General features: G+C 32.9%; 1 protein-coding gene across 1 annotated transcript in view; it reads right to left on the bottom strand.

Annotated features, from left to right (window-relative positions):
• Positions 1–477: 477 nt before the first annotated feature.
• The window catches only part of LOC143590940 (uncharacterized), a 50,994-nt gene continuing 39,071 nt past the window's right edge, over positions 478–12,400 (bottom strand). The window contains exon 8 of the mRNA XM_077071276.1: positions 478–544. Within this exon, the coding sequence (XP_076927391.1) occupies positions 478–544 (67 nt within the window). The remainder of the gene's footprint in view (positions 545–12,400) is intronic.

Below are 12,400 nucleotides of genomic sequence, written 5' to 3'. Positions count from 1 at the left end.
CGAGATTCTTGTAGCTTCGCCTAGTCATCCCTAGGCATGCTAATGGCACGCCACGTGGCATGCAACGTGTCTCGTCTGCGTAGCTTCCACGTCGCGATACGCGATGGTGTTACTTTGATAGGTCATCGCGTTTGCGAAGTGCAGAGTGCGCCATCAAAGCACCACATTGCGCCCATCGCACTTCTCCCGAGCCCGTGCGCGTTGGGTGCTTACGCACCCTCCGCTAGGAACACTTGAGAGTGACCTATCATATAAGAATATTATTATGGAAACACATTTCCTTATAAAGAGCTTTCATTTCCTTTCAAGTTTCCATGTGAGATCAAATTTCCTTCCATATTTATACCCATGTGGTAAATTCCATATTTTTCCATCTTTCAATGTGAGATGAACCCATCCTTTCATTTATTCAAAGTGGGGTATTTTCATTTTCTTATTTTATATTTTTCATCATATGTTTTGGAAAATTTGGAAATGTTACATTCTCCCCACATTGGAATAAATCTCGTCCTCGAGATCCTTAAGAGAGGTTATTCCAACTTTTCTGCATATGTTATTGATGCACTCAGTTAATGATATAGAACATCATACGTAATTGTAAATTTCTAAGCACAATGGCCAGTTGTGATTAATTAATTGCCTTACTTCTGTATTCTAAACATTTACTGATGTTAACTAGATTATATTTTCGATTCAGTCTTCTTTTGAACCATTCTTCTTGATTAACATTTCATCTAATCATGCTTTATTTCTTATATCCTTTGTGTAATGATGACAACTTCCCTTTTTCCTTATTTATACCAGTAATTTCGTATAACAGCTTTAGCTGATTAGCTACTGACCGTATTGATAGTTTGGAATGGTCCAATAAACCTTGGACTCAATTTTCCTTTCTTTCTGAATTGAATTACTCCTTTCCATGGAGACCTTTTCAGTAATACTCTATCTCAAATATTGAATTTCTATTGGCTTGCGTAGATGATCTACATAACTCTTATGATGATCCCTTGTTGTTTTTCTGTGTTTGACACTTTTGTCCATAAAGTGTTTTAACTGAGGTAACATTAATGCATAGGTGATACCATTTCTACTATAGGTAAATGGTTATTCCAATTTCCACTATATTTATTGCACATGCTCTTAGCATGTAATCTAATGTTTGTATGGTCCTTTCATTTTGACCATTAGTCTTTGTATGATATGTTATGCGTAAAGTTTATTCTTCTTTCCATAGGTATCTGGAAATTCTTCCAAACATTAGAAGTGAATCGATTATCTCGATCAGATACTAAGGATAATAGAACTCCATAAAATGAGACAAACCTGTCTACAACTAATTATTCTATTTAAAAGTTCCCTTCATTGGTATACAATGAGTTGTCCTTGTTAATCTATTCATAATCACCCAGATTGTGTCATTACCTCTTCATGCAATAGGTAATTTTCGTAACAAATTCCATTGTTATTAATTTCCTAATTCCATTTTGACAAATTTAATTGTTGAAGTAATCCTAATGGCTTTTGATGTTCAGCTTTATACTTGCGAACAAGATGAACATGTTGATACTTAATCTGCCAATAGATTTTCTTCAATCCTAATACATCTTATTCCTTTAGGACGTATCGTATATTTGTTTCCTTGAGAATCCTTTCTCGTAGATTTCTTTGGTTAAGTATCCAGATTCTTCTTTTCCTGGAATTTCCAAATTCCATTATTATCATTTGTCATTTCGATTTCTTTTAATCCTTTAGTATAATTAGTAGTAGCTGCCTCATGAGTGTTTCTTAATTGCTCTCTTAAATCAATCTGCAGATTTAGTTTAAGAGCATACACTTGTTTTGATTTTCCCATGATGCTTACTACTTTAATCATTTGCCACCATATTAGGCTAATGATACTAAATTTTATACTTGCTAAGATTTTTCCATAGAGCGTCTTTTTCTTAGGTTGAGCTCCTTTTGCTAAAAAAATATATTTTAAACTTTTATTATATGTGAATACCAAAAGTTTACTGTCATACTATAATGCCTCTAGATCTTTAGAGCAAAATTTATTGCTTCTAATTCTAGATCACGTATTGTATAATTTTCTTCATGCTAGTCTACTTGTCTGGATGCATAATAACTTTCTCATAATGCATTAGCATACATTCCAATCCTGATTTGGAAGTATCACAAAAAACGGTGAAATTTTCAATTCCTTCTGGTAAGGCGAGTTTCAGGGTATCCCCTAACTTTTGCATTCCAAGTTACAAAATCTTCTTATTGCCTAGTTCATTATTTGATATTCTTGCATGTTAACTTCGTTAACAAGACTTCTATTCGAGGAAGATTTTGAATGAAAAGTCTATAATATTCTGCTAATCCTAAGAAACTATGATTTCTGTATGAGTTTTAGGAACTTCCCATAGCTTCTATGTTGGTAGGGTCCATATGAATATTTTCGTGGTTAATCAAATGATCCAGAAATTGTACTTCAAAATTTACACTTTGAGAATTTAGCATAAAGCCTTTCTTTTCTCAATAGTGTCAAAAGAGTATGAAGATGTTTGACATGATCATAACTAGTTTTGGAATAAATAAGTACATCGTCTATACAAACGATTACAAATTTATCCAAATTCGGTTTATATATCTATTATCATATCCATAAATGTAGATTGGGCATTGGTTAAACCAAACGACATTATTGTAAACTTGTAGTGATCATGTCCCAATCTATAAACAATCTTAAGAATATCGTGTTCTCTAATATTTCAAATATCTTCTTAATCTTTCTTTGTTGGTCATCTATATTGTTGTTGACATGGTTTAGGGTTTAAAATTTAAAATTTGCTTACTTGTTTGTGTTTGTATAGATTTTCACTTGTCAAGAAATAACGTTACTAGAAGTCATTAATCTTTTCTTTTCCTTAATTCATTTTATCCTGAACGTAAATCGATTTTACAAAATTATCGAGCTCCTTAAGGTTTGATCAAAATAGATCATCAGTTCTCGATAAGGAATATCGATTCTTAATTGTGACCTTATTCAGTTTTCTATATACATATTCATCGATACAACTTTAACAGCACTGGTGCTTCTCAAGGTGATGAGCTTGGTGTTATAAATACTTTTTCTAGCAATTCGTCTAATTGCTTCTTTAATTCTAGTATTTCTGTTGTTGCTTAATGATAAGGTACTTTAGCAACTGGCGCTACTTCTGGTATTCTAAATTTTAATTTCTCGATCTGGTGATTGTCCAGGTAAATCTCTTGGAAAGAGATCAGCATACATATTCTGATACTATCGGAATTACAGAAATCATATATACTATGCCTTACTTCCTTAGCTAGTTTGTTGCTTTCTTGAATTTTATAGGCTTAGAAATAATCTCTCCTATTGACGTACAAATCTCAACATAATTCTCATTACATAGGATTTGATCATGATTGGCTGCTAACCAATCCATTGAATCCAATCATATTCATTGAAAGTAAATTTGCTTAGAATCTAATAACTCTATCTTCTTTTATGAATATCAAATTGGCATATAAACTTAAAATTGTTGATCATTGCGACTTTTACTTTATTTTACATTTTATATATCTTTACCTATACCAAAAAGCAAAATACAATAATTATAATATGTTTGAGTGGTTCTTTTAGATGTATGATTTCTGATCGTAATAATTCTAAGTAAAGCTTTGCCTAATATCCATCAGTCAATTGCATTCAGATCTTTATCTTCGTATTATTTATAATCTTATATCTTGAGTCTTAACCCCATATGTTCCCTTAAGTATACCTGCTAGAGATTAGTTATGTTTATTCCAACTTAATAATGGTTTGTTTGGAGTTTAAGGGCTGACAAGGTGCATAGGGATTTTATCATAATGTGGAACTGCCAATCATTTATTCATCGTTCTTCAAACCAGCCTGGGTTTGATTGTTCGTCGGGGAAAATATCAACTTCTTGGTTTTCAACTTTTTGATTGTGGGCTGGTGGGTTAATAGACGTCTCTACGTTGCTATTATTGATTATCTATTGGAATATTTCACACTCATCTAGACATTTATTTATCTTCTTTGATATGGGTTTCTATGCAGCTCCATGTGGTTGTGAGTTGTGGTTCTGGCTGTAGTTGTGTTACACAAATTTCTTGTCTCTTTCTCCTTTTTCTTAGATATTCCAAGTATTTTATTTTTCTAAGGTTGGTTTTGAAAGTGTTTGATTTTGAAATACCATGGGTTCATTTGTGTTTCTTAAATTTCTATCTGTTGGGTTTACTATTTCTATACTCATGTTAATAATGGATAGATTTTTGGAATGCTTCTATTAAGTTACTTATGTTTTTAATTAAAACTAATAACGAAATCTAAAATAAATCATATAATATTTTTGGCTAGAATCTTATCCGTAATTAACACATAAATAAACATGTTGATTTCCTTACTCTTATGTTTAAGAATATGTATTATCAAAATACCGATGTTGCTTAAACCAGTGGCTCTGATACCACTTCTGTCACAGCCCCCGAACCCATACCCCGGGAGGGGAGCCATGAACGCGAGTTGTGGTATCGGTTTTTATTATTTAGCAGCGGAAAAATTCATCAGGACCGTAGTTAGGAAAAAATTATCAGAGTGTAAAACACCATGATTTTCATTTCATATGGTTGGATAAAACCCATTTATATCCTTACAAATATTTTATAGGGATAAACCCTAGTTTACAAAAAAAAACATGTTTCTTTATTCTGGTGATAAGCTACTTATTTAAGCTGGAAGGCCCGCAGGCACCATCCCTTTATCTTTATCATCTCACCTGAAACATTCATTTATAATTACACATATACAATTACAGCATTAAGAGGTTTTTACATCTGCCTGCTTACAAATTACCGAAAGGTACTTGTCACTCGACCGTATCTATGATTGTGGTCATATTACTTATTGGCTAACACTTGTCCAATAAGTAACGTGTAATAGCCCAGTAGGCAAGCCTTGTATACAAAACCCCACAATACCAGTAGTAACCATCCCGTAAGTCTACATAGACTTAATCAATGTAATGTATTTAAAATACTTTAAAAATATATATGAAACCATTTAGACCATCTGTCATGAGCTGTATAGGTTTTGAAATCATCACGACAGTGTCGGAAAAACAGTTGTCTCACGCAAATGTGAGTGGTACAAAAACTCGAATGTCTCACCTTGCAAGTTTACGGTTTATGAGCTTCCTGGTAATAAGCACCTAGGTTAAATACCATGTAGTAAAGCTAAGTTAATATAAACCCATAATCATAACGATAATCACGAGAGTAGAAACTTTACACGATGGCACAATGTCTTACCTTATTAGGCAGAGCTTTTGGATTCACGTATATTTCTTTCGATCGGATAGGATATCGCTACGATCACTTGGGTATTATACCGTACTCTTAATATGTAAGAAAATTCAGAGAGAAAGAAATTTTGGTGCAAGGAATGAATGTCCCGTTTCCTTCCTATTTATAGCTGATTTCGGACCCCATAGCGATACGCGATAGCCATAACTAAAGGCGTCGCGTATCGCGAAGAATCTTGTAGCTTCGCCTAGTCAGCCCTAGACATGCTATGTGGCACGCCACGTAGCATGCAACGTTTCTCGTCTGTGTAGCTTCCACGTCGCGATACGCGATGGTGTTACTTTGATAGGTCATCGCGTATCGCTACGCCGCAATGTTTCTAGATAACTTACATGTCATCGCGCTACGCGTTGAGGCTAATCTAAACCCGTCGCGTATCGCGAAGGGAGGATTTTTAAAAATCTTAATTTTCCACAAAAATACGCGATGAGGCTTATCTAAACCCTTTGTGAAGTGCAAAGTGCACTATCAAAGCGCCACATTGCGCCCATCGCACTTCGCCCGAGCCCGTGCGCGTGCGCGTCGGGTGACCACTTGATGGCCAACTCGTTAGTTGGAAGTGGCAGTGGCAAATTTGTGATAGTTAAGGCTATTAAAATCAAATAACCCCCCCCCCCCCCCTAAAAACAAACATTGGTCGATCATAATCCCTCGTGGCCTCCATCCTTCTTTACAAATTACGACCAACGGCCACTGCGCACTAATACACGGTAGGTCGACCACCACCGCCGAACATAACAACAACCATCACATCCGTTAACCATTAGGCGCCACCATTGGCTAATCCAGCCCCACCAAGGTATTTATTTTTTCAAATATTACCAATAACCATAATTTATAATTGTTTATTTAGCCTTACGTTGTTATATTTGTATTTAGCTGTTTTAACATTAATTGTTTAAAAAATTAGCTTATATATATATATATATATATATATATATATATATATATATATTAAAAAGAACCAATACAAAAATGCTTAACGTACAAATACGTACGCGAATCCCGTTTTTCGCGAATCGATCCATGAAATCACATCCAAACATCTCGGAATCGTCAATACATATCCAATCAATCATTGCTTCACCGAAAAAAAACAGTTTTGGATGGTTAATCGATCAATTTTTCACTTTTTTTCACAAAGACGGTTTTTGAGCGTTTAACGAGCGTTTAAGGTTTTGTGAGCGTTTTAGGGTTTTGCCTTTGTTTTTTGCCTTTGAGCGTCTCGCGTACGTTAACGTACGTTAAGCATTTTCCTACGGTAACTGCACCCTATATATATATATATATATATATATATATATATATATATATATATATATATATATATATCTTTACTCCTTAGGGCCTATGACCTTTTTTTTTTATTTTGGCTCGACTGAGGTATTTAAATAATCGAGGGCGGCCTGAGTTCACACTCTTATTACTATAATATGGTATAATTTATATAAAACACGTTACTCATAAAAGGAAAAAAAAATGTTATCTGAGGAAATAAATATGTACGTGTTAATTGAGTAAATGACAAGTTTTTTTTTTTAAAAAAAGTAATAGTAATAAAAAATATGTGTCCATTTAGGAAACCACGGTTCACCAACTATTTGACATTTTGACTTGTGCATTTTTCTGTAAAGTTTCAACCAGCGCAAACCTAGTCATGATTCGCAAATCTTAATAAAGTTTATAAATAGGTTTAATTCTAACGAATTATTCTAATAATTATGTCATATTATATAACAACAAAGATCTTTTCAAATCTTTGTCGGATAGAGACGCCGCAAAGATAGATACAAAAAGAAAAGAGGGAAACGCGTTTGATGTATCATCATGATTAATACCCACAATTGTAGACTTTGCAGTTGTTTCAGATATGATGTACACACAACTTTCTTGATTGGCTACAAGAATTCGTAATCGTTTGAACCACAATGTCAACTTTCTTGAGTATAATATTAACATGTCTCGTTAAACTTTCGAGTTGTTGTAAAATTAATATCCCTTATCAAACAAAAGATACAACACAACATTCAACCATGATTCCAACTTGAAACACGCAGTGGCATAAACGTAAATAAGTTAATAACCAGTCAATGCACACGGTTGTATAATCTTAAATTTATATAAACGAGACCTTTAAAAGTTATCTGTTTGTTCCCTACAACCTCGTATATCACCAGATTGTTTTATTGGTAAATTGAGATTTCTCGTGCATTTGACGCAAATTCACGGGTATGTGTCTAACCAAACTCAAATAGCCCTTAAACGGGTTATAACATCTCATTAAATTAAAAATTAATCTTACCAAATATTTGATACGAAAATCCTATAAAATTAGGATATACTAAAAACTAATATCCGATTTTTTAATTAACAAACAATTTTATAGTAAAAAAAATAAGCGGGTCATGAGTCTTACCAAACCTTGATAACTTTTAGAGAGTTATAACATCTCATTTATTAGTGAAACCCTTTCATCATCAAACCGTAAGATTATTATTAACTTTCTTACAATAAATAAAATTAGAATCCGAAAAATCATGTAAATATTAAAAACGAAAAATGTAAAATAGTTACCCGTAATACGGGGGATAAAAGCTAGTTGTAATTATAGACATATATTACGCTTAAATCGCAATAATTACGCATAAATCAAATAGCTACAAAAAAATACAATCACGTGTTAAGAAAAATAATCACATATGAAGTAAAATAATTACAAATGGAGAAAGATAACTACCCATGAATATAATCAGACATGTTACACACACGTTTGGGTTTAGAAGAAATTAAGAAAAATATAGCAATATGGTACTTGAATTAAAGAAATAATAAAGATGCTTAATTTTATTGTGCATATTTTTTAAAAAAATAATGTTTTATACATATATATATATATATATAACGTTAATAACCTTTATATATATATATATATATATATATATATATATATATATATATAAAGGTTATTAACGTTGTAAAAAGTGAAGGAACTTTTAAAAAATAATAACTATATCAACAAAAAATTGAATGTTCAAAGTTATCTTGTGCATTTGTATATGGATAATTATATTGCATCCTTTATCTACACATCTATAACATTTGTATTCTCGAGTACCACTTAAGGAAATAACGGTAAGAAAAAAGAGAGAAATGTAACATCTTACTTTTGATAATAATAAATAAAAGAAATTTCGTTTGCTTAAGGGTGTGTTAATATCTAGTTAAGTAAAATAAGCTTGGTCAATAAAAGATGAAATAAGTGATGGTGATGTGCCTTAGGACCATGGGCTTAAGGGTATATAAACCCCTTATACCTCCATAAAACCTTCATTTCCATATACTAGCCTCAATACACATTTCCATCTCCTAGCTTCCATAGCTATGATGATTGATGTGATAATATGGTATCTTTAAAAAGGAAACAAATGATGTAGATGTCGTGCTCTAATCAAAAACAAGTAATTATAAAACTTAAATACCTATAACTACTACGGGTAAGTAAGGTCGTCTCCACAGGGAATCAGTGGAAAGTGCAAGTAAAGTGCATTACTATTAATTATTATTCTAGGCGGACATTCGATGTCAAGCAGATTATAAAGATGATTATAAGAAAACACGGTTATTTGGAAAAGTTTGTAAACAATAATGAATAATGAGAAAACGATTCACTTCAGGGGCAGGTAATGTGATGACCGACTAATCACAGATTCATAAGATTAAATGCGCAGTAATTACTAAACCTAACAGTTGGGTTGTTAGGACAAACGATACCCTAACCGAATTGTTGACACAAGAACTCCGGTTTACCCAATTACCAGTTTAAAATATGAAAATCAGTTATAAGCAATGACTAACGATTATTGTTTCAGTGACATAGGAGCTAACCCTACATGTGATGAACACAACTAGAAAAGTGATGCAAAGTTTGACAATCAAAATCATAAACTGTTTAAACAATCAATTCGTAATGTAAAACAAGATTAAAAACAATCAATCAAGTTCATACTCATTCAAAACATAGAATCTGATCAAAGTTTGTTTACACAAAACGCTAGCCTAAAGTGAATACAATGGTTTTAGCCTGACATCGGCATCACGAAGGATTTGCTTATCTAATGAGAGGATGAAAGCATGCGATGAACAGACGAACCAGAGGCTTCGGGATGATTCAAAATCGTCCTAGGGCTTGTACTTGGTTGAAGGAATGAAGGTTATCTCGAATGGGGGCTGAAAACTCAATATAATAGAGTTAGGTTTTAATTTCCCGTCAGGAGGATGCTAGCGTGGCGCTAACATCCCAGAGGTGAGACTTTAGCGCCGAGCTAAAGAATCAAAATTCTGATGGCGCTAACATCCCAGAGGAGAGACTTTAGCGTCGAGCTAAAGACTCAAAATTCTGATGATCTTAGAGATACGCTAACATCACCATCAGGACCCCTTAGCGCCGCGCTAAGGGCGTCTGACATAATTTTCTTTATTTTCTTCATTTATATTGCATAGGAAAGTGTGCCAATCATCATGAGTCTTCTATATCCTCGTTCCAAGCCCGTAATTCATCTCGATAAGCGTCCTTAACGTCAAGTATTTTGAAACACATAAACACGCTGGAAGTACCAAAGTTCACATAATATTTATACTAAAATTAAACAAATAATAGTGATGGGCAAAAATGACATTTCATAATTGCATGACAAGGACAAAAATGACATTTCATAATTTATAGTTTATGAAATTACTCTTTTATCCTTTTGCTTAGGTCATTTCATAATTGAATGAAAAGGACAAAAAAGACATTTCATAATTCATGAATGTTATTTTTACCTAGAATAAAAAAATGAAAGAATTAATATGTGTATCTATATCTATATTATCTCTTTATATTATCTATATTATATTATTATTAAGGAGAAGTGAAGGACAACCATCGTAATTTCACAATTGCATGATGAAGACAAAAGAGACATTTCGTAATTGGGCAGAAGAAGTAATTTTCCAATCTCTCGTTTCATTCTTAAAGTGTTCGGTACAACTAGATCTAACACAAGTATGAAGGATAAACATGTATTTATATAACTGTCTTCTGATCAATTGATGATTAGCTGAACATCTAATGCTTTAATTGAATGCTAACTTAAATCTCAATTATTACATTAAACATATTGGACGTTTTATGGTCGGCGACATTCCGTCTCTTCACGATATCGATGGGGAAACACTAAACACCGATTCCAATTAATGAGAAATCAAAGCTAATCAATTTCAACAACTCTCCTCCTCGTATAAATCGAACAATATACTTCATCAATTGATTCGCATCACATATGTACTCCGCATATCCGTTCAATTATGTATTTGCATATTTAGGTTTTTTATTTTTGAATCATCTATGTTCAATTTTGTTAATGTGCTCTTCTTTTTCAGTTTATATGCGGCTGTATATTCATGTATTCCTAATTGATTCATTTAGTTGTCTTTATAATTGATTCATGTATTGAACTAATCCACTTTTTTCCTATTGAATCGATGTGAACCATTATAGATGAACTGGGGATTTTCAGTTGGATTGTATTAGATGTTGTTTGAATCGGTAAATTAAGAAGAAAAAAGGGAAGCAGCTACAGAAGAAAGATATACTCAAGGAGTTGAAGTATGGAAGATAGGTATTCACAATCTTCACCCTCAACGACACCTGTGGCGGTCAATAAGGTCAATGTTGGGGTCCTGCTTTCAGTTTGATTCCTACCAGGTTTTCCAGATCGAAAAACATTGATATGAACTTGGATTCGGTGGTCCTTAGTGTGAGGGTCCCTTTTTGTTTCCACTTATTTGATATGGCAACTTTTAACGAATTTGCTTTCGAGTGGGTGGATTCAGGTTTTTTAATGGATCAATTAAGTAAAATGAGCCAAGCCATGAAGTTAACAACCGCTTTATTTGAAATGCCAAACTAATTTAATTTTAGTGACATCATAAATCAATTATTTTGTTTGCTTAAAACATCCCAAAAAAATAGTTTTTTTCATAAATTTAAAAGATTTCTACCATTGCAATTTTGATAATATCCAGATATCTTGTTCAACCATTAAGAGGTTCATTTGTGATAAGGCAAATGTATAAGCGAGTCAAATTTAGACGTATTATATAACTCAGTTTTCAAGTCAAAACAAATAAACTATATTTCAATACCTGGGGTACCGAGGTATCGGTATTAAGTGTTTATATACAGTTTGTTTACGAATCAGAGCATACATCGTTGGTTAGTCTGATTATTGAGTGTTTTTTTTATTATGTGTTCACAAGAAAATAATTGTGAGTTTAGGGTGAAACCGAAAGCCATGGAGATTTACAGCATGAGTGCTCATCTTGAAATCTTGAAGAAATTCCACTTCATACTCCAGTGCATTTAAAATTTGTGCATTCTTCACTTAAAATCTATTTGGCTTCAAGATTTGAAATTATATGGTTTCAAGCCTTCAAGTATAAATCAGTCGCCTACAACTGGACTAGACCTATGATTGAAACACCCTGCAGTGTGAAGCCTAGCACCTCATTTTTATATTCTTCTCGATGCTAAATTGTTCTTTCTCTTTTTTAATCTTGGTGTTGCCTTAACATGTTGAAATAATTGTTGGTGGTTATTGGTTAAACTATGTGATTTTATTAAATGGTTGGATCATGTGACTCGTGCATATATGCAACTGGGGGTGTTTTTGGCCCAGTTTTGACGGTTTTTAGGTAAAAGTGTGATCCAAACCGTACTAACAATTTTCAATCTTAGTAAATCGAAACGTTTAAAAATAAGTATCGAACCATACCAAAAATTCTAGCAAATTATTAAATATATTTTGAAATAAACTTCTTATTTCTAAACTTAAAACATTAACTTCTCTAAAATTCTTAAAAAGGTTGACAGGTCAACCCAATTTTTGACGAATCGGGTTTGGGTTGACCTGTTTAAGAAAACAGGTCATGTCAGCCAACCCAAAACCTATATTTTTTCGTGTCA

This window comes from Bidens hawaiensis, unplaced genomic scaffold (genome assembly GCF_021521415.1).
Source record: "Bidens hawaiensis isolate Kalapana, Puna unplaced genomic scaffold, B.hawaiensis_p1.1 tig00039073_1, whole genome shotgun sequence".
NCBI classification, from domain to species: domain Eukaryota; kingdom Viridiplantae; phylum Streptophyta; class Magnoliopsida; order Asterales; family Asteraceae; genus Bidens; species Bidens hawaiensis.
Note: the sequence above shows the minus strand (reverse complement) of the source record. Positions and strands in the feature narration are given on the sequence as shown.